Genomic DNA, 22,885 nt, shown 5'->3' on the forward strand with positions numbered 1-22,885 from the left:
ATAACAATCTAAGCTTGTTAAGTTTGTTTTGTTACTTATGTATTCAATATATTTCACGAATTAACCAAGGACTTAAATTCAATATCAAGCTATTAGTATTTAGATGATGAAATTATTTTTTTATCTATCTAGATCCATAATTATTTTCAAAATTTAAAAGTGACTCTAATTTTCGTTCGCAAAGTGAGATAATTTAGGAATTGTCAAGTTATGTTGTCTCATGGAACGCCACAAGTTAACGTGAACATACATATGTAGTCATTTTCTATCCTTTTAAATTAAGTAGAGCTAATAAACTGATTTGTCTGATTTCATTTAAATCTGGCTGAGGAGGGAAATACTTTGTAATGTGTCAAATCTATTCCAGAATGTAGTTCAATGATGTTTGGCTTGTCTGAAGGAATTGCTGAGGATCATTTACTAGTATTTTTCCGAAGACCCTATACAACGATTTTATTGTCTGAATGATCTCAAGTATATATATAGATATAATTTAAACATAAAACGGGAAGATGTAGTCTTAAATATTTTAAGACCAAAATATTTTAAAACCGGTTTATTGAATGCAAAGATTATTGTGTTGAAAATGTGTATTTTATATTGATCAGTAAATTTCATTCAATAAACTTTTTTTCTGCGAACATATATTGGAAAGTGAATTTTGGACCTGTTTTTAAAGAACGCAATTGTTCAACAGACTCAAGAGGATATAGACAACATGGGTATTGAATTTAAAACGAAACAAATTACAATTACTTTTGCAAGAAAAATATTGAATATTGTATAGAAATATTTGACCACATGTATTTCCTTGTTAAGTAAATAAATACTACACTGTATAGTTAAAATTCAATTATTAAAACCACCCGTCCCAAACTATTTTAGATGTAAAAAACTTATGCGAAACCTTTTGGTTTTTTTTTACATATGTAGAGTCATATAATTTTATAAAATGCGAAATAAAGACTAAAGCATTGACACAAATGCGATCCAGAAAATATAACAGCGGAACTCTGCGCTTTATGAAAACTGTTACATAGAGCAAGGTGTCCCGGGCGAATACAAAGGGAAACCACTCTCAACTAGAGTTTGAACTAAGATTAGCTCCCCCTGAGTTATCAATAAGGTCACGGTCATTGCTGTTGCCTGCCGACACCTTCCGTTTTTATCCTTCCCAATTTATCGAAAAGGTATGTTGTTTTACACTTCTTCAGCATGGACTCGGATAGTAAAATATTGTAAGCTATCGACTCCACAGTTATGTGGATCGCTGTCGCGATTAAGAACATTTTTGACGTGAAATCCTTGATGCTTTCTTCGTGTTTTCGAAGTGTCAATTTGAATCACTCAGTTTTACAAAATGAAATGTCAATGTTTAAACATAAAGCAGACTTATTGTTTGGCAAAATATCTATGGAAAAGAATGCCGCCATCTTGGATGAAGATAAAATAAACTTACGACAGGTATGGGGCTATCTTAGATTTACGACAATCTTAAGATATCTTAGAGCTATGATAGTTCCGAAAATATGCTACGATGGCCTACGATTTCCTTACGATAAATTTACGATAATTTTAGGGCTACGATCGTTTCGAAAATCTAGGCCCTGGCTTTCTTATCCATTTTAGTTGCTAAAGAAAATGGCTGAGTTTCTAAAAAGGAAAAAAGAATGACAAAGAAGCGTTTTCACTAATTTCATTACTGCAAACTTGAATATAGTAGTTAAAGAAAGCAGATAATTATGATATTTCTTTTGGATAAATTGTTAATTATATTGACTACTTTCTCCAGAAATGTTTTCAAAAATAATCTTGGAACTTAACACTTGCTTAAATGAACATAAAATCGGTGGTTATTACGAGTTATGTCCATTCTAAGCCTCTCCTATGGACCAATCAGATTCCACCGCTCGTATCTTTTGCGTTTGTTTCAAACAAAACGGCAGCGCCCAGTCAAGATGATCTGATCGATAATCGAGATCTTTATTGTGATAAAACGGGTCTTACATCGCGAAGTGCATCAAATCACATGCGCACCTTGATTAGAAACATGAAAAGATTTGAAAAATATCTGTTGACAACGAGTTGATGGTGCAGATGCTTTGCAAATCCTGCAATCGACCGAAATTTACACGACAGTTTACTAACCCGATTTCGATTATGGTATGCGATTTTGATTGGACTCGTTAGTCAAGCAACAATGTAATTCCATAATACCAGCCTAGTTGGGCCTAGTTGATATGTTGCTCAAACACAAGACCGGAAGATGTGAAAAGAGAGTACTTGTTGTTACCCTGCCTGGCACTTGGCTCTAGGCATTAAGGGGGTTCAACAAGGACTGGTTGGCTTGGAGCCAGTGTGTTGTACCTGAGTGGTATCCATGATAAACTGCAACATGGTATAACTGTGGGCTAGCACTAAAAAACTGGCATTAGTCTAGACTTGTACAAAAAGCTACACACACACATACACACACATATGCATGCACGTCACTATATAAGTGCAAATGAAGAATAAACAGATATTTGATCTCATGTATATGTATGCAAGATGTATCAAACATGAGGAACATACTCAGAATGGACTGTCAGCAATATCCTTGGACCTGTACGAAGTCAATCAATTTTATTTATTCTGAAAATAAAGCCCATTTCTGGTGTCCCCCGCCGTGATATTGCTGGAATATTGCTAAAAGCGGCGTAAAACCAAACTCACTCACTCACTCACTCTGAAAATAAACATGGGGATTAATGATTATAGGCGAAGTAACATGATCGAGTCTGATGGTGATGGTGCTGACATTGATGTTGTGTATGACAGTGATGAAGTGTCTTCTGATTATGAAGATGATTATTATATGAATGACACTATGCAGTAGACCTCTTAACAACTTTTCAGTCATATAATGTTGCATCACCATTCATCAAATGGAAGTGACAGCGTCAAAAACTGCATCAAGATCAATACCAGAGATGGTTTAAGAAAATGTATAAAAGTATAGGAAATCGGTAAGGTTTCAGTCCTTCCATCCAGTTCTGGCCTCGATATGCCATTAAATTTGATTTTATGTCCAGATCATAGTGTTTGAATAGATTTTTATATCCAGCTAAGCCATAAAAAACTGTGGTAGTACTTGGAGGTGTGTGCAGTTGGCAGTTTGGCGCCAAACATGCCGATTTGGCGGTACTACCTTTTGTGAGTTATGAGATAGTGTGGGCTTCATGCCAGTCGGTTGTAGAATCTGGCAAGGTTATTGGATTAACTTACAGACACCAAGTACAAAAACATGACTGCTGACTGATTTTAAAGTTACGTTGAGCTTTTTCAGGATTTTTGGGGGTATATCTTTGGGTTTCATTTTCTAGAAAGGTGTTTCTTTGGTGTGTTACAAAAATCAAAACTAAAAGATTGTAAGTGAAGTTCAACATGACCCCACCTGTTATAATTATTTTGGACATGAAAAATGTAAATTTAAAATTACATTTAAACATAAACTCCTCAGTTATGTTAAAACTACCATTACAAAAAGAGTATAAAATATAAATGAATACTAGGAAGCCCCATTAGTGTCGATGGTACCATTATCAGGGCAAACACATAGATGAACAAACCCTAAAATTATCCAGTCGTGTTGTAAGTTGGTATTGCACATGTACCAGTGAGGATTTGGGTTAGAATTGGGTATTCAATTCTGAATCATGATTATTGTAAATCATGAATGCTGACACATGAAGATCTGGGCACAGAACAGGTCTTCAGCAACCCATGCTTGTCGTAATAGGTGACTATGCTTCTCGTAAGAGGCGACTAATGGGATTGTGGTGGTCAGGCTTGCTGACTTGGCTGATGCATGTCATCATATCCCAATTGCGTAGATTGATGCTCATTATATCAATCACTGGATTGTCTGGTCCAGACTTGATTATTTACAGACCACCGTCACATAGCTGTAATATTGCTAAGTGCGACATTAAACAACAAACCAAACCAAACCCAAGGTTTCAACTATTGTCACTTGTAACCCTGTTTGTTTTTGTAAATCTTTTGTAAATGTGTATGTAATCTAAATATAACCATGTCCTACCCAGTCGTTGATTACCAGCTTGATAAAGGGACTAGCCTCCATGGGGTTATGTAGGCCTTCTCAGAGGCCAATAGGGGTGGTCGGGTAGCCTAGTGGTTAAAGTGTTCGCTCGTCATGCCGAAAACTCGGGTTCGATTCCTGACATGGGTACAATGTGTGAAGCCCATTTCTGGTGTCCCCCGCCGTGATATTGCTTGAATATTGCTAAAAGCGGCGTAAAACCAAACTCACTCACTCAGAGGCCAATATTCAGCCCCATTTCTGCAGCAAATTTCAATAAAAATTCTCAAATTGGAATTTAATTTCCCCCTTTCATGCTATTATAGTCATAACTATTGTTATGGTTATGAAGGAGAGACTTGCATTTCACTGATAGCAAAACAAATCATGAGTAAGAGGCTTTGATGCTAAGTTCAATATGATTGCATTGAATGCAGTGTTAACATGCAATGTTAAAATACCCCTGGATTTAGGAAACAAAGAACTTTGAAAGAATTTCCAATTTTAAACAAATAAAAGGTTTTCCCAGTTTGCCTGCCAAGGGCACTCAGTTTAGAATCCTTGATAAATCCCAAAGCATCTGTACCTAAACCTTGCAACAACAACAAAGAGGCTGAAGTCCTTAAGTCGGTCATGCCTCCATTGATACGACAGCAGAATTGTGCAGGTAGAAGTTGTTGCAGAAGTCGTAGTAAATCGCATAGTATCACTATTGTCACACACTGTAACCATGGTAACAATACATCACACCTCTTTTTCAGGCTTCATCCCTTGTCATCAGGTGTTTCCCTGTATGATTTGTGGTTCATCTGTGTCTGTAATCTTGTCCGACCCAGTTGTTGATCACTCACTTGATAAAGGGACTAGCACCTGTACCGAAACATTGAAAGGATCGAGAAGTTGAAATCCATGTCAGCCCTGTCTTCATATATTAATTGGGGGCGGTCGGGTAGCCTAGTGGTTAAAGCGTTCGCTAGTCATGCCGAAGACCAAGGTTCGAATCCCGACATGGGTACAATGTGTGAAGCCCATTTCTGGTGTCCCCCGCCGTGATATTGCTGCAATATTGCTAAAAGCGGCGTAAAACCAAACTCACTCACTCACTCATATATTAATTGATGTCCTGAAAGTGGGATTTCCTGGCTAGGGGGGTTGTACTGTATTCAGGTACGGCTGCTACAGGTGTTCAGTAGAAGTGTTTTAGGCATAAGCAAAGGTTTATACATGTGTAACTCCATCATCTGTATTTGGGGTGGACTTGTCCTGGATTTGCATCAGTGTTAGGGATAAGAAGGATTCACTATATCTGACATCCAGGTCATCATGCTGTGCAGCATGTCAGGACTGTGTTAGTTGTCCTGACTGACTGTAAAAGTCCAGTTTCCACCCTTGCGGAACTAGGCTGGAATTTCTGTGCTCAATCGTGGCCACCAGTGACTATTAAAAGTTATGTCCCTTTTATACCCCTCCTATTGACCAATCAGATTCCACATCTCATAACACTTGCATTTGCTTCAAACCAAATTGCGGTGCCCAGTCAAGACGATCTGATCGATGATCATGATATAAATTGTAAATAAAATGTGTCTTGCCTCGCAAAGTACATCAAATCATGTGAGCACCTTGATTAAATACATGAAAAGATTTGGAAAATATTTGATGATGCCCTGCTGTTGATGGTACACATCTTATGCAAATCCTGCTGTCAGCCGAAACGTTGAAATCTATGTTGTTTACAAAACAAACGTCCATTTCGTTACAAGATTTTTATTGGACTATGCATAGACTGGTTAGTCCAGCTAATATATAACTCCATAATTGCAGCCTAATTTGGCAAGGGTGGAAACCAGACTTTTCAAATCGGTTAACTCCCTTGCCTTGGGGAGATGGCCGTCTGCACAAACGTAGTTTTACCATGAAGAGCTGAAAGGACTCTCTCATGTACATGTGCCACCAGGTATACAATCATCTCTCTCCATAATGCTTTTCACTACAACTCAGATTTGCTTAAACCGCAGGTAAATCAATGACAACCATAAATTTCATTATTTTCCTAGGTCTTCTTGCTAGCAACCCAGGCTTCCCGTGAAAGGTGACTATACTTGTCGTAAGAGGTGACTAACGGGATCAAGTGGTCAGGCTCGCTGACTTGGTTGATGCATGTCATCGATCCCAATTGTATGGATCGATGCTGATGATATTAATCACTGTATTGTCTGGTCCAGACTCGATTATTTACAGACTGCCGTCCTTTTGCTGGAATATTGCTGAGTGTGGCATTAAACAACAACCCAACAACAACAACTACATGATTTTCCTCACAGACATACATCGACATGTCATTGGCAATAGTGTATCAACAAGTCTGTACTGAAATATTCAAGTTAATCTTGTTGTAACACTATCTGGTTATAAAATCATGTTCATTGTATATCTGGACTATATCTGTTTGTAATCTATTTTATTTGTTTTAATTACATTTTCACTGTGAAATAATAATTTCAGAGACTATTTCTTTACATCATTGGATCAAAATTCTTGTAGCTATGTTAAATTGGGTATGTTTTAACTGGTAGTTTTAATCTTTGCATATGACAATGTCTAGCATAAGAAGAAACACAATGGGAAATCATCTCCAGTGATGTAGTTTTTGACTGCACACTAATACACAAAATGGGAATTATATTCAGTTTGTTCAAGTCAAACAGAAATACAATAAAGAACAAGAAATATTTAATGTGAACAAAAAATATTCACCTGATAGGATGGAATCCCCTTCCCTCCAAATTTAGCAAGCAGAAATGAAATTTGCAGTAATAAAATTGGTTGGTCACTGATTTTTATTTATTTTTTATTTTATTTTTTAAATATATTGTCACCATGCCAAACACGTTATTGTTCAATTTTATGTGTTTTAGGATCTGTCCACTGTAAGTGGATGTTGTCAGTAACTAACTCCCGTATTGAGGTTAATGAGGTTGTAGGTCTTTTACTATTCACGATGGTCTACTTACTTTGGCGTGACTCCCTGCTTGTTTTGATGCTTGGCGCGAGGCCTGGTTTCCTCAGCACAAGAGCCCTACAGGGAATCTCCCTCGTCACATATCTGCACAAGTCATTAAATAATAAAAACAAGCACAATACTTCTTAATTACCATTCATAGCTATTTAGGTGAAACATTGTCACGCTAAGTGTTTACTGGTTTGCTCACAATTACCTTCTGAGTGACTCAGTGATAACTGGTTAATGCCACATCATCAATCTTACAGCTATTCGTGGTGAGAAATGTATATATTCCTATCATATGTCTCCGTCTGAGCTAGTGTATCATGTTTCAATTCATTATGTAATTAATATGTGTTCTGCATGCTTACCTCATTTGTTGACCATTAACTTTGATGGCAACTTGACACAACTGACCATGATGTTTGTCATTATTGACCTTGATGTTCATGATTGACCTTGGTGTTTGTGTAAATTTAGGCCAGATTGTCTCCCATCCAGTCCAATGTTCAAGCCAATCCCCCTTCAATAATTGTCATTCAACCAATCCTCTTCCAGACATTCCATCTCCATCCAAACAATCTTCCCCCAACAAATCATCTTCAAACCAGCCATATTCATCCAATCCTCCTTCAACAAATCCCCCTGCAACTAGTCCTACTGCAACAAATCCTCCTCAAACTAGTCCTACTGCAACAAATCCTCCTCAAACTAGTCCTACTGCAACAAATCCTCCTGAAACAAATCCTCCTCAAAACCAATCCTACTGCAACAAATCCATCTCAAACCAACCTACTGCAACAAATATCCTCAAGCCAACCCTACTGCAACAAATCTTCAAACCAACCCTACTGCAACAAATCTTCAAACCAACCCTACTGCAACAAATGCTCCTCAAACCAATCCTACTGCAACAAATCCTCTTAAACGAGCCCTACTGCAACAAATCCTCCTCAAGCCAACCCTACTGCAACAAATCCTCCTGAAACCAATCCTACTGCAACAAATCCTCTTAAACAAGCCCTACTGCAACAAATCCTCAAGCCAGTCCTACTGCAACAAATCCTCCTCAAACCAACCCTAATGCAACACATCCTCCTCAAACCAACCCTACTGCAACAAATCCTCCTCAAACCAACCCTACTGCAACAAATCCTCCTCAAACAAACCCTTATGCAACACATCCCGCTCAAACCAAACTTACTGCAACAAATCCTCCTTAAACTAGTCCTACTGCAACAAATCCTCCTCAAACCAATTCTCCTGCAACAAATCCTCTTCAAACCAACCCTACTGCAACAAATCCTCCTCACACCAATCCTACTGCAACAAATCCTCCTTAAACGAGCCCTACTGCAACAAATCCTCCTCACACCAATCCTACTGCAACAAATCCTCCTTAAACGAGCCCTACTGCAACAAATCCTCCTCACACCAATCCTCCTGCAACAAATCCTCATCAAACTAACCCTACTGCAACAAATCCTTCTCAAACCAACCCTAATGCAACAAATACTCATCAAACCAATCCTCCTGCAACAAATCCTCCTCAAACCAACCCTACTGCAACCAATCCCCCTAAAACCAGTCCTACTGCAACAAATCCTCCTCAAGCCAGTTCTCCTGCAACAAATCCTCCTCAAGCCAGTTCTCCTGCAACAAATCCTCCTCATAGAAACCCTAATCCAACACCTTCCTCAAACCAACCCTACTGCAACAGATCCTTCTCAAACCAAACCTACTGCAACAAATCCCCCTAAAACCAGTCCTACTGCAACAAATTCTCCTCAAACCAACCCTACTGCAACAAATCCTTCTCAAACCAAACCTACTGCAACAAATCCCCCTAAAACCAGTCCTACTGCAACAAATCCTCCTCAAACCAACCCTACTGCAACAAATCCTCCTCAAACCAACCCTAATGCAACAAATCCTCCTCAAACAAATCCTTATGCAACAAATCTTTCTCAAATCAAACCTTCTGCAACACATCCTCCTCAAACCAACCCTCATGCAACAAATCCTCCTCAAACCAACCCTCATGCAACAAATCCTCCTCAAACCAAACCTACTGCAACAAATCCTCCTTAAAGGAGCCCTACTACAACCAATCCTCCTCAAGCCAGTCCTACTGCAACAAATCCCCCTCAAGCCAAACCTACTGCAACAAATCCTCCTCAAGCAAGTCCTACTGCAACAAATCCTCCTCAAACAAACCCTAATACAACAAATCCACCTCAAACCAACCCTAATGCAACAAATCCTCCTCAAACCAAACCTACTGCAACAAATCCTCCTCAAACCAATCCTACTGCAACCAATCCTCCTCAAACCAATCATACTGCAACACATCCTCCTCAAACTAATCATCCTGCCACAAATACTCCTCAAACTAATCCTACTGCAACAAATATCCTGAAACCAACCCTACTGCAACCAATCCCCCTAAAACTAGTCCTACTACATCAAATCCTCAAACCAAACCTACTGCAACCAATCCTACTCAAACCAACACTAATGCAACAAATCCTCCTCAAACCAAACCTACTGCAACAAATATCCTCAAACCGATTCTACTGCAACAAATCCCCCTTAAACCAGTCCTACTGAAACAAATCCTCCTCAAACCAACCCTACAGCAACAAATCCTCCTCAAACCAACCCTAATGCAACAAATCCTCCTCAAACAAACCCTTATGCAACACATCCCGCTCAAACCAAACTTACTGCAACAAATCCTCCTTAAACTAGTCCTACTGCAACAAATCCTCCTCAAACCAATTCTCCTGCAACAAATCCTCTTCAAACCAACCCTACTGCAACAAATCCTCCTCACACCAATACTACTGCAACAAATCCTCCTTAAACGAGCCCTACTGCAACAAATCCTCCTCACACCAATCCTCCTGCAACAAATCCTCATCAACCAACCCTAATGCAACAAATCCTCATCAAACCAATCCTCCTGCAACAAATCCTCCTCAAACCAACCCTACTGCAACCAATCCCCCTAAAACCAGTCCTACTGCAACAAATCCTCCTCAAGCCAGTCCTACTGCAACCAATACTTCTCAAACAAACCCTACTGCAACAAATCCTTCTCAAACCAAACCTACTGCAACAAATCCCCCTAAAACCAGTCCTACTGCAACAAATCCTCCTCAAACAAACCCTTATGCAACAAATCCTCCTCAAACCAACCCTAATGCAACAAATCCTCCTCAAACAAATCCTTATGCAACAAATCTTTCTCAAATCAAACCTTCTGCAACACATCCTCCTCAAACCAACCCTAATGCAACAAATCCTCCTCAAACCAAACCTACTGCAACCAATCCTCCTTAAAGGAGCCCTACTACAACCAATCCTCCTCAAGCCAGTCCTACTGCAACAAATCCTCCTCAAGCCAAACCTACTGCAACAAATCCTCCTCAAACCAATCCTCCTGCAACAAATCCTCCTCAAACCAATCATACTGCAACACATCCTCCTCAAACTAATCATCCTGCAACAAATACTCCTCAAACTAATCCTACTGCAACAAATATCCTGAAACCAACCCTACTGCAACCAATCCCCCTAAAACCAGTCCTACTACATCAAATCCTCAAACCAATCCTACTGCAACCAATCCTACTCAAACCAATCCTACTGCAACAAATCCTCCTTAAACCAAACCTCCTGCAACAAATCCTCATGAAACCAATCCTACTGCAACAAATCCCCCTAAAACCAGTCCTACTGTAACAAATCCTCCTCAAGCCAGGCCTACTGCAACAAATCCTCCTCAAACCAACCCTAATGCAACAAATCCTCCTCAAACAAACCCTACTGCAACAAATCCTCCTCAAACCAACCCTTATGCAACAAATCCTCCTCAAACTAGTCCTACTGCAACATATCCTCCTTAAACCAACCCTACTGCAACAAGTATCCTCAAACCAATCCTACTGCAACAAATCCTCCTCAAACCAACCCTAATGCAACAAATCCTCCTCAAACTAGTCCTACTGCAACAAATCGTACTTAAACTACTCCTACTGCAACAATCCTCCTCAAACCAATTCTCCTGCAACAAATCCTCCTCAAACAAACCCTAATGCAACAAATCCTCCTCAAACCAACCCTAATGCAACAAATCGTCATCAAACTAGTCCTACTGCAACATAACCTTCTTAAACCAACCCTACTGCAACAAGTATCCTCAAACCAACCCTACTGCAACCAATCCTCCGCAAGCCAGACCTACTGCAACAGATCCTCCTCAAACCAAACCTACTGAAACAAATCCACCTTAAACGAGCCCTACTGCAACAAATCCTACTTAAACCAATCCTCCTGCAACAAATCCTCCTCAAACCATTCCTGCTGCAACAAATCCCCCTAAAACCAGTCCTACTGCAACAAATCCTCCTCAAACAAACCCTAATGCAACACATCCACCTCAAATAAAGCCTAATGCAACACATCCTCCTCAAACCAACCATACTGCAACAAATCCTCCTCTAACCAATCCTAATGCAACAAATCCTCCTCAAACAAACCCTACTGCAACAAATATCCTCAAACAGATTCTACTGCAACAAATCCCCCTAAAACCAGTCCTACTGCAATAAATCCTCCTCATGCCAGTCCTACTGCAACAAATCCTCCTCAAACCAATCCTACTGCAACCAATCCTCCTCAAACCAGTCTGTCTGCAACAAATCCTCCTTAAACCAACCCTACTGCAACAATCCTCCTCAAACCAATTCTCCTGCAACAAATCCTCCTCAAATGAGCCCTACTGCAACAAATCCTCCTCACGCCAGTCCTACTGCAACCAATACTCCTCAAACAAACCCTAATACAACACGTCCTCCTCAAACCAACCCTACTGCAACAAATCCTCCTCTAACCAACCCTAATGCAACAAATCCTCCTCAAACAAACCCTCATGCAACAAATATCCTCAAACCAATCCCACTGCAACAAATCCTCCTGAAACCAATCCTCCTGCAACAAATACTCCTCAAACCAATCCTCAAACCAACCCTAATGCAACAAATCCTCCTCAAACTAAGCCTACTGCAACACAGCCTCCTCAAACCAACCCTAATGCAACATATACTCCTCAAACCAATCCTACTGCAACAAATTCCCCTAAAACCAAACCTTCTCCAACAAATCCTCCTCAAACCAATTCTCCTGCAACACATCCTTCTCAAACCAACCCTAATGCAACAAATCCTCCTCAAACCAAACCTGAAACATATCCTCCTCAAACCAATCCTCCTGCAACATATACTCCTCAAACTAATCATCCTGCAACAAATACTCCTCAAACTAATCCTACTGCAACAAATATCCTGAAACCAACCCTACTGCAACCAATCCCCCTAAAACCAGTCCTACTACATCAAATCCTCAAACCAAACCTACTGCAACCAATCCTACTCAAACCAATCCTACTACAACAAATTCTCCTCAAACTAAGCCTACTGCAACACAGCCTCCTCAAACCAACCCTAATGCAACAAATACTCCTCAAACCAATCCTACTGCAACAAATTCCCCTAAAACCAAACCTTCTCCAACAAATCCTCCTTAAACCAATTCTCCTGCAACACATCCTTCTCAAACCAACCCTAATGGAACAAATCCTCCTCAAACCAAACCTGAAACATATCCTCCTCAAACCAATCCTCCTGCAACATATACTCCTCAAACTAATCCTACTGCAACAAATCCTCCTCAAACCAAACCTACTGCAACAAATCCTCAAACAAACCCTAATGCAACACATCCACCTCAAACCAACCCTACTGCAACAAATCCTCCTCAAACCAAACCTACTGCAACAAATCCTCCTCAAACCAGTCCTACTGCAACAAATGCTCCTCAAACCCACCCTACTGCAACAAATCCTCCTTAAACTACTGACCGCCTCCGTGGTCTTGTGGTAGAGCGTCCGCCCGGAGAGCGGAAGGTCCGGGGTTCGATCCCGGGCCGCGTCATACAAAAAGACGTTAAAAGATTGTACTTGTTGTTACCCTGTCTGGCGCTCGGCATTAAGGGGCTAAAACAAGGACTGGTCGGCTCGGAGTCAGTATACTGTGTCTGAGTGGGGTATTCATGTTAAACTGCGGCATGGTATCTCAGTGAGCTAGCACTATAAATCGGCATCAGTCCGGACTAGTACAAGCAGCCACACACACACATACACGTGCATGCACGTCGCTATATAAGTGCAATAATCTTGGACGCGACGTTAAACCCAATTTCACCTCACCTCACCTCCTTAAACTACTCCTACTGCAACAATCCTCCTCAAACCAATTCTCCTGCAACAAATCCTCCTCAAACGAGCCCTACTGCAACAAATCCTCCTCACGCCAGTACTACTGCAACCAATACTCCTCAAACAAACCCTAATACAACAAATATCCTCAAACCAATCCTACTGCAACAAATCCCCCTAAAACCAGTCCTACTGCAACAAATCCTCCTCAAGCCAGTCCTACTGCAACAAATCCTCCTCAAACAAACCCTAATGTAACACATCCACCTCAAACAAACCCTACTGCAGCAAATCCTCCTCATGCCAGTCCTACTGCAGCAAATCCTCCTTAAACTAGTCCTACTGCAACAAATCTTCCTTAAACTAGTCCTACTGCAACAAATCCTCCTCAAACCAATTCTCTTGCAACAAATCCTCCTCAAACCAACCCTACTGCAACAAATCCTCCTGAAACCAATCCCACTGCAACAAAGCCTCCTTGAACGAGTCCTGCTACAACCAATCCTCCTCAAACCACTGTCTGCAACAAATCCGCCTGAAACCAATCTTACTGCAACATATCCTCCTCAAACCAATCCTACTGCAACATATCCTCATCAAACTAATCCTACTGCAACACATCCTCCTCAAACCAACCCTAATGCAACAAATACTCCTCAAACTAATCCTACTGCAACAAATGCTCCTCAAACCAACCCTAATGCAACAAATACTCCTCAAACTAATCCTACTGCAATAAATCCTCCTCAAACCAACCCAACTGCAACAAATCCTCCTTAAATGAGCCCTACTGCAAGAAATCGTCCTCAAACCAATCCTCCTGTAACCACCCCTCCTTAAACCAATCCTCCTGCATCAAAGCCCTCGAAAACCAGTCCTACTGCAACAAATCCTCAAACCAATCCTGCTGCAACAAATCCTCCTTAAACTCTTCCTACTGCAACCAATCCTGCTGCAACAAATCCTCCTGCAACAAATTCTCCTCATATTCTCCAATAAATCCTCTCCAAGCAAATCTTCCTTTAACAAATTGTCCTCCAACACAATTCCTTTGAAACCATCAGCTTCAAACAAATCCTCTTCAAACCAATCTTACTTTAACCAACTAATCTCCAAGCAGTTGCCCTGCAACTCAATTCTTTTCAATCCAATTACACTCCAACCAACCTCCCTCCAACACATCCTCATTCAAATCGTTTTCAAACAAATCCTTATCAAAACCAATCCAACTCAATCCAGTTCTCTGAAAAATATGCATCCAACGAATGCTATTCCAACCAATTCTTTTCAAACCAGCCCTCCTCAAGAAAATCCTCCTCAAACCTATCATTCTCAAACCTATCATTCTCAAAGTAACCATTTTTGAACCAATCCTTCTCATTGAACTAAACATTGAATACCTTTTCCATGATCATAAGGAATCTCATATTCATAACCAATCATCCTCTACCTGGCCTTCTCCAACCATTGTTCATGCAACCATTCTTCCCCCTCAAATATAGAAAACATTAACACCAGAGAATAACCAGTCTTGATTATCCTCTTCAATTGAGTGTAAAAGGCAAAATAATAGATCATTGAAAATCAGTGATGACACCAGGTATTTGCGAAAAGAGGATGCAAGCCCTACTGATAGCACCCGTGACTCACACAATTTGCTATGAAATGTATGTGCTTGTTGCCTTGCTTGTTGCCTGACTTGGCACAGCCATGCAACGGTGACATGTGAACAACCAGGAAAAGGCCAGAAATCCAGTCACACAAAAGTACACTTACTGATATTGTTGAAGACTAAAAACAATGTGTTAATTTTGAATTACGTCTGCTGTGCACAAATGCAGAGATTCTGCTGCTTGTGAGTAAAAGCAACAGCGTTAAAGAAATATGTTAGTTTTGCAACACAACTGGGGGCAGTTTTAACGTCTCGACCCAAACGTTACTTTTGTAGTTGACTCAGCATAATTGATAAATGCTACTGTGCTAATGATGAAACTCGGGGACTTCAGTCTACGATTCCCCCATTCCATTCCCCCTCCAACCACTCCACCACAAATCAATTCTCCTCTACCAAATCATCTTCAAACTTATCATCCTCAAGCTTATCCTCCACCAATCACTCCACCTCAAACCAATCCTCCACAAATTAATTCTTTTCGAACCAATCCTTCTCATGACAATCCTACTTTAACCAATCCTTTTCCAACCAATTTCCATCCAACATCTTCCATCTTCCACATACCAATCCTTTTCAAGCCAATCCTCCAGCCCTCGTCCAGCCCTCGTCCAACCAATCCTCCACAAACCAATCCTTCTCCAACCTGCCCTCCTTGAAACCAATTTTCGTTCACCAAATCCTCTTCCAACCAGTTCCATTCAACCAAATCCTCCTCCAACAAGCCCTCCTCAAACCCCTTAAACCAATTGTCCTCAAACCACATCTCCACCAAACAATCCTCTTCTAGTCAATTCTCCTCCAACAAGCCCTCCTTCAACCAATTCTCCTCAGGCAAATCCCCCTCAGTTAGTCTAGTGGTTAAAGTGTTGGATCACTCACTCACTCAAACCAATCATCCTGAAAACCAAACCCAATCATTAGCATCATTATCACAAAAATATATATGTTATTTCATATGCTAAATTGAGGCGCATTTTCAAAATAAATTTTTATGGAATATGGATTTGCGAAGTGGCATATATTTTGCCACTCTTCACACTACTAAACTCTAAGATTACCAAAGTGTGATATTTGTTTTAATGCCTCTGACCGACTTATGGATAATTAATGACTGACATTGTAGATAGGAGATGGAGAAATAGTCATCCAATGTGAGTGATAATGAAAATGAATGTTCCCTCCAAACGGTGGATAGACTAACATATGATTAGCGTATAACATAGATGAAGATTAATCAGAGCTGACAGAGTGGGTTGTATTTTTGGAAAGTGCCATAACTGTCTCTTTAACAAGGACTGACTGGTCCTGGAGCTCAACCCAATCTTGGCACTTAGAGAAGAGAAATGTCAAAACTTGCGTATTTATTGTCCGAATCTGAAATAGATCTTAATGAATGGTGTCGGCAATGGCACCCATCCCCTCCATCACCTTCACCATCACCACCACCACCACCACCAAAACCACCACCGCCAACAGCAACATCAATGAATGTTGTTTATTATCTAAACACACTTCGTTGAAAGTATGAGTCTGCTGAATGAGAGAAAAACTGTGAAGTTGGATATTTTAAAGTTTCAAAGTCTGACACAAGCAATTAATATTTTTAGTAAGCTTGGAATTTTGAAAAAGTTTTGTCCAGGGGCATAGCTCAAACTTGGTTAACAGCTCTTGTTTTTCACATATTGGTGAAAATGATATGAGCAAAAAAGATGGCTGTCAACAGTTGTTGCCATATCATTTCCTTAAACAATTACTGTTTCAAAAACATGTAATTTTTATTTTATTATTGTCAGTTATAATTATAAGCTGGCTTCATGTCCAAAATTTGAAGTTATCCAAATGAAATTTATGGCTAGTTTCATTTCAACTCTTTCAATACTTTTCAGAAAACCTTTTTCAATAAAACCTTCTTTGAACTGAAATTACTGCAGTAATAATGAAACGAATAGCACAACTATACCATATCCTTTCAAGTTTTGTTATTTTATAAAACTTGTTGAAGAAATTGTGAAGAGTTATAGAATAAAGTCTCCTGACCTCCCTGTTTGGAACATTACAACTCCAACAAATGTTGAAATGTACTTTTGAAGTTCAGATTTCAAAAGTTTGAAATTCTTACTCAAGTTTTCAATGTGAAGATGTACACACAGAATAATTGTAAGAAAAAGTCACCAAATTGATCTGAATCAAAATAAGACTACTGGTGTGCTCTGAAGTCATCTGTACAATGGAGAACGTTTTTAGTCAGCCTGAACAGGGAATAGTTGAACTGAATAATCAGAGTCGGAACCACAAAAAATAGTATACAAACAGTAAAGCTCAGCAGAAATGCATCAATTTAAGAAGTTGACAGACATGAATTTATTTTAGATTATGGCAGTCTTATGTTTGGTAGTTTCATCAAATTAGTTATGACCTTCAGTCTTCTTTCACATCAACATGCTGTGCCTCAAGACAAAATTCTTAGTGCTTGTGTGATGCTAAAATTTGCAAGCATGGAGTTGGTTTAAGATTTTGGAAAAGAAGGTTTGCATTTTGTGATATTAGAAACATGCAGTAATCATATAGTTTTGTTGAAATTATATCATGAAAAGAGTGAGACGTGTTGTTATCATACCTCCATGTCAGAATAAGGAGATCTGATTGGTCCACGTGATCTCGATAAAGCCTTCGAGGGAAATAAATTTCTCAGCAGGGGAATAAATCTCTTATACCCCGCCACGAGCAATGCAGGCTACACATGGATTTCTGAGAGGCAGAATAAATCCCTTATACAGACCTGTCAACCCTTCATCATGACAATGTGGGAGATTTGACTTCAAAATGGGGGAGATTTGCCTCCAAAGGGGGAGATTTTTAAAATAGTGAAGATAAGATGATTTCCAATTTTCATTTTTAATAATGTTTCTATGAAAACCAAAAACAATAAATAATCAATAAGTTTCTTATACGTACAACTTGCTTAATTTCCGTTTGCATTTTCCTCCTCCAAAAGTAAACCTAGCACAATCTACCCATATAACTTTCGTTCAAAGATCATCTCAGATAAACGCAAACAGATATTGAAATTTCACAATCGGTAGCTTGACCAGTTGACGACGTGTTCAATCCGACCAGTTGTCAGGCTTCGTTACGATGCAGGTTTTCTGAGTATTTGGCTCGATGCTGGTTACAAAATCCGCCAAAGAAATATCAAATGCATTTACCCTGACGCAACATCATCGTCCCTAATTTCAATAAGATATACTGTTTTTTTTCTGTCTGCGTTAGTCTGTTGACAGTCCCATTACTTCGCTTCCTAAATTTCTACTATTACGTTTTACTACAATTTATGAATGAAATGAGTCTCGTCGTTGTTGTCTTTTTTGCCCTTGACGTCTATTAATCTCATTGGTTGACAAGTACTGTTGTATGCAAATTAGATTGCAAACTATTAGCCAATCAAATCGTGTAAAATAATCACATGATACATTTTCGCGCAATTTGATAAAGTTCTATTTTGATATTTGCTGTGCACACAAACTTTGACTTTGAAACCCTAGCTGTGAGGAAGCCTGATTGTGTAACACATTGTTATTTCGACTACCGAATCAACCAATCACGCATAGTGTTGTTTCTGAAGACGGCGCTTGCAGGACATATTTTGTTTTCATTTCCATGAGTTCAATGACGTAACTTTGAGGTATGTTGATGTTTTAACAAAGTTTCTGACAAATCTGATAACCAATAAAGTCACGTATAACTGGACCGGCCATATGTATCTACGTTCTTAAATTATGGAAGAATAAACACACTAAGAACATGAAGACAACAGTTCATTTCAGAAAGGGATGAATACTTGGCTGATTGTTCATTTCAAGTTCAACCCTGTTAGGTCTATCCAAGTTTTCTTAACAGTTTACATTGTTCAATCGTTCACCATATGAATTTAATTACCAGTTGATTTCTGGGCAAAGGCCCATCTGGGTCCCCCTGGGGGTGGCTGTGATAAGTTTCGATAATCCGGGAGCCTACCAGACAGATCGGGACGCAAACTTCCCGTCCATTGTTTTTACTCACAGGACAATGGAGGCGAATTTTTCAAATAATGAAGAATTCTGTTTTGCGGAAGAAACAGTCCATCATGCGGGAGACTGGGAGATTTCATTAAAATGCGGGAGGGTTGACAGGTCTGCTTATACCCTGCTTCAAAGCAAAAAGCTGCAGTCAGTGAGTCAATGAAAGTCACGTGGCATAGAACATGTTGACCTAAGCTTAATCGAACAACTGTTATCTATTAATTTTGAATTTGTTTGAATTCTTTTACAATGTTATATTAAAACATGTCGGTAAGATGAATTCATTGTAGCAGGATCACTCTGGGTACATGTACCCACATTGATCCTGCTACAACTTATGTTGTACTTTGACTTTAGTTAAATGTCTGAATGAATAATTGTTTAATTTGCTTCAAAAGGCACCCCACAACCCATCTCAACCCCAACCCCCACCACCTCACAACACACACCCCTGCACACTGCCCACATCCCTATACACACTGCACACACCCCAACACACTGCACACATCCCTATACACACTGCACACACCCCTACACACTGCACACATCCCTATACACACTGCACACACCCCAACACACTGCACACACCCCTACACACTGCACACATCCCTATACACACTGCACACACCCCAACACACTGCACACATCCCTATACACACTGCACACACCCCTACACACTGCACACACCCCTACACACTGCACACACCCCTACACACTGCCCACATCCCTATACACACTGCACACACCCCAACACACTGCACACACCCCTACACACTGCACACATCCCTATACACTGCACACACCCCTACACACTGCACACACCCCTACACACTGCCCACATCCCTATACACACTGCACACACCCCTACACACTGCCCACATCCCTATACACACTGCACACACCCCTACACACTGCCCACATCCCTATACACACTGCACACACCCCAACACACTTCATACGACCCTACACACTGCACACACCCCTGCACACTGCACACACCCCTGCACACTGCCCACATCCCTATACACACTGCACACACCCCAACATAACTGCACACACCCCAACACACTGCACACCCCCCAACACACTGCACACCCCCCAAAACAATGCACACCCCCCTGCACACTGCACGAACCCCAACACACTGCACACACTGCATGCACACTGCACACACCCCTGCATACCCCCCCCCCCCCCCCCCCCACACACACACACACTGCATACCCCCTGCACACTTCACACACCCCTGCACACTGCACACACCCCTATACACACTGCACACACCCTACACACTGCACACACCCCTACACACTGCACAAACCCCTTCACACTGCACACACCCCTGCACACTGCACACACCCCTGCACACTGCACACACCTTGCACACTGCACACACCTTGCACACTGCACACACCCCAACACACTGCACACACCCCAACACACTGCACACACCCCTGCACACTGCACACCCCCCTGCACACTGCACGCACCCCTGCACACTGCACACACCTTGCACACTGCACACACCCCTGCACACTGCACACACCCCTGCACACTGCACACACCCCTGCACACTGCAACCCCCCTGCACACTGCACACACCCCTGCACACTGCAAACCCCCCCCCCCCCACACACACACACACACACACACACGCACACACACGCACACACACACACACACACACACACCAACACACTTCACACGACCCTACACACTGCACACACCCCTGCACACTGCACACACCCCTACACACTACTGCACACATCCTACACACTGCACACACCCCTGCACACTGCATACACCCCTACACACTGCACACTGCACACACCCCAACACACTGTACACACCCCAACACACTGCACACACCCCTGCACACTGCACACACCCCTGCACACTGCACACACCCCTGCACACTGCACCCCCCCCCCCCCCCCCCCCTGCACACTGTATACACCCCAACACACTGCACACACCCCTGCACACTGCACACACCCCTGCAAACTGCACACTGCACACACCCCTACACACTGCACACACCCTACACACTGCACACACTCCTTCACACTGCACACACCCCTACACACTGCACACACCCCTACACACTGCACACATCCTACACACTGCACACACCCCTGCACACTGCACAAACCCCTTCACACTGCACACACCCCTGCACACACCCCTGCACACTGCACACTGCACACACACCCCTGCACACTGCACATTGCACACACCCCTGCACATTGCACATCCCCCTGCACACTGCACACACCCCTGCACACTGCACACGTCCCTGCACACTATATACACCCCAACACACTGCACACGACCTAACACACTGCACACACCCCTACACACTGCACACACCCCTGCACACTGCACACACCCCTGCACACTGCACGCACCCCTGCACACTGCACGCACCCCTGCACACTGCACACACCTTGCACACTGCACACACCCCTGCACACTGCACACACCCCTGCACACTGCACACACCCCTGCACACTGCAACCCCCCTTCACACTGCACACACCCCTGCACGCACCCCTGCACACTGCACACACCCCTGCACACTGCAAACACCCCCCCCCCCCCTTTCCCCCACGCACACACACACACGCACACACACACACACCAACACACTTCACACGACCCTACACACTGCACACACCCCTGCACACTGCACACACCCCTACACACTGCACACACCCCTACACACTGCACACATCCTACACACTGCACACACCCCTGCACACTGCACACACCCCTACACACTGCACACACCCCTGCACACTGCACACACCCCTGCACACTGTACACACCCCAACACACTGCACACCCCCCTGCACACTGCACACCCCCCTGCACACTGCACACACCCCTGCACACTGCACCCCCCCCTGCACACTGTATACACCCCAACACACTGCACACACCCCTGCACACTGCACGCACCCCTGCATACTGCACACTGCACACACCCCTACACACTGCACACACCCTACACATTGCACACACCCCTTCACACTGCACACACCCCTGCACACTGCACACTGCACACACCCCTACACACTGCACACACCCTACACACTGCACACACCCCTTCACACTGCACACACCCCTGCACACCCCCCTGCACACTGCACACTGCACACACACCCATGCACACACTCCTACACACTGAACACACCCCTACACACTGCACACTGCACACACCCCAACACACTGCACACACCCCAACACACTGCACACACCCCTGCACACACCCCTGCACACACCCCTGCACACTGCACACACCCCAACACTGCACACTGCACACACCCAACACACTGCACACACCCCAACACACTGCACACACCCCAACACACTGCACACTGCACACACACCCCCACCCCCCCCCCCACCCCGCAGTTGTCAGAGGTGCCCCCATTCACTGTGCAGAGTTGCGTCCCCTGGGCATGCCAGAATCCTATGATTGTGGGTTCAAATCCCAGTTATAATTGGAATACTGATAAAGTGGCATTAAACCCAACTCACTCACTCACTCACTCAATATATTCATTGTCTGGTTTATGGAGATATGTATTGATTCAGAAGTATACCCAGAAGGAACTCCCCTGAGTGTCTTTTGATAATAAATATGTCCACATTATGGTAAAAAAATGTATAGTTTCTTATCTATCCATGCCGATATTGATCACTTTCATAGACACTTGAATATATAACATCACACGACACTCTGGAGAGATCCTATTTACGATCAAATGTCAGTGTCCGT

The 22,885-nt window shown here is 42.2% G+C and overlaps 2 protein-coding genes across 2 annotated transcripts in view; both read left to right on the plus strand.

Annotated features, from left to right (window-relative positions):
* LOC124132657 (transient receptor potential-gamma protein-like) overlaps positions 1 to 22,885 on the plus strand; it is a 383,698-nt gene that overhangs the window by 11,152 nt on the left and 349,661 nt on the right. The window lies entirely within an intron of this gene.
* Positions 12,685 to 14,253, plus strand: LOC125376215 (salivary glue protein Sgs-3-like; the record flags this gene model as incomplete). The annotated part of the gene is made up of 2 exons (XM_048388169.1): positions 12,685 to 12,954; positions 13,657 to 14,253. Coding segments are annotated over 2 exons (762 nt in total), but the record flags the coding sequence as incomplete, so codon positions are not given.

The sequence above is a fragment of the Haliotis rufescens genome, unplaced genomic scaffold (genome assembly GCF_023055435.1).
Source record: "Haliotis rufescens isolate VD_foot unplaced genomic scaffold, xgHalRufe1.0.p SCAF_7, whole genome shotgun sequence".
NCBI lineage: Eukaryota > Metazoa > Mollusca > Gastropoda > Lepetellida > Haliotidae > Haliotis > Haliotis rufescens.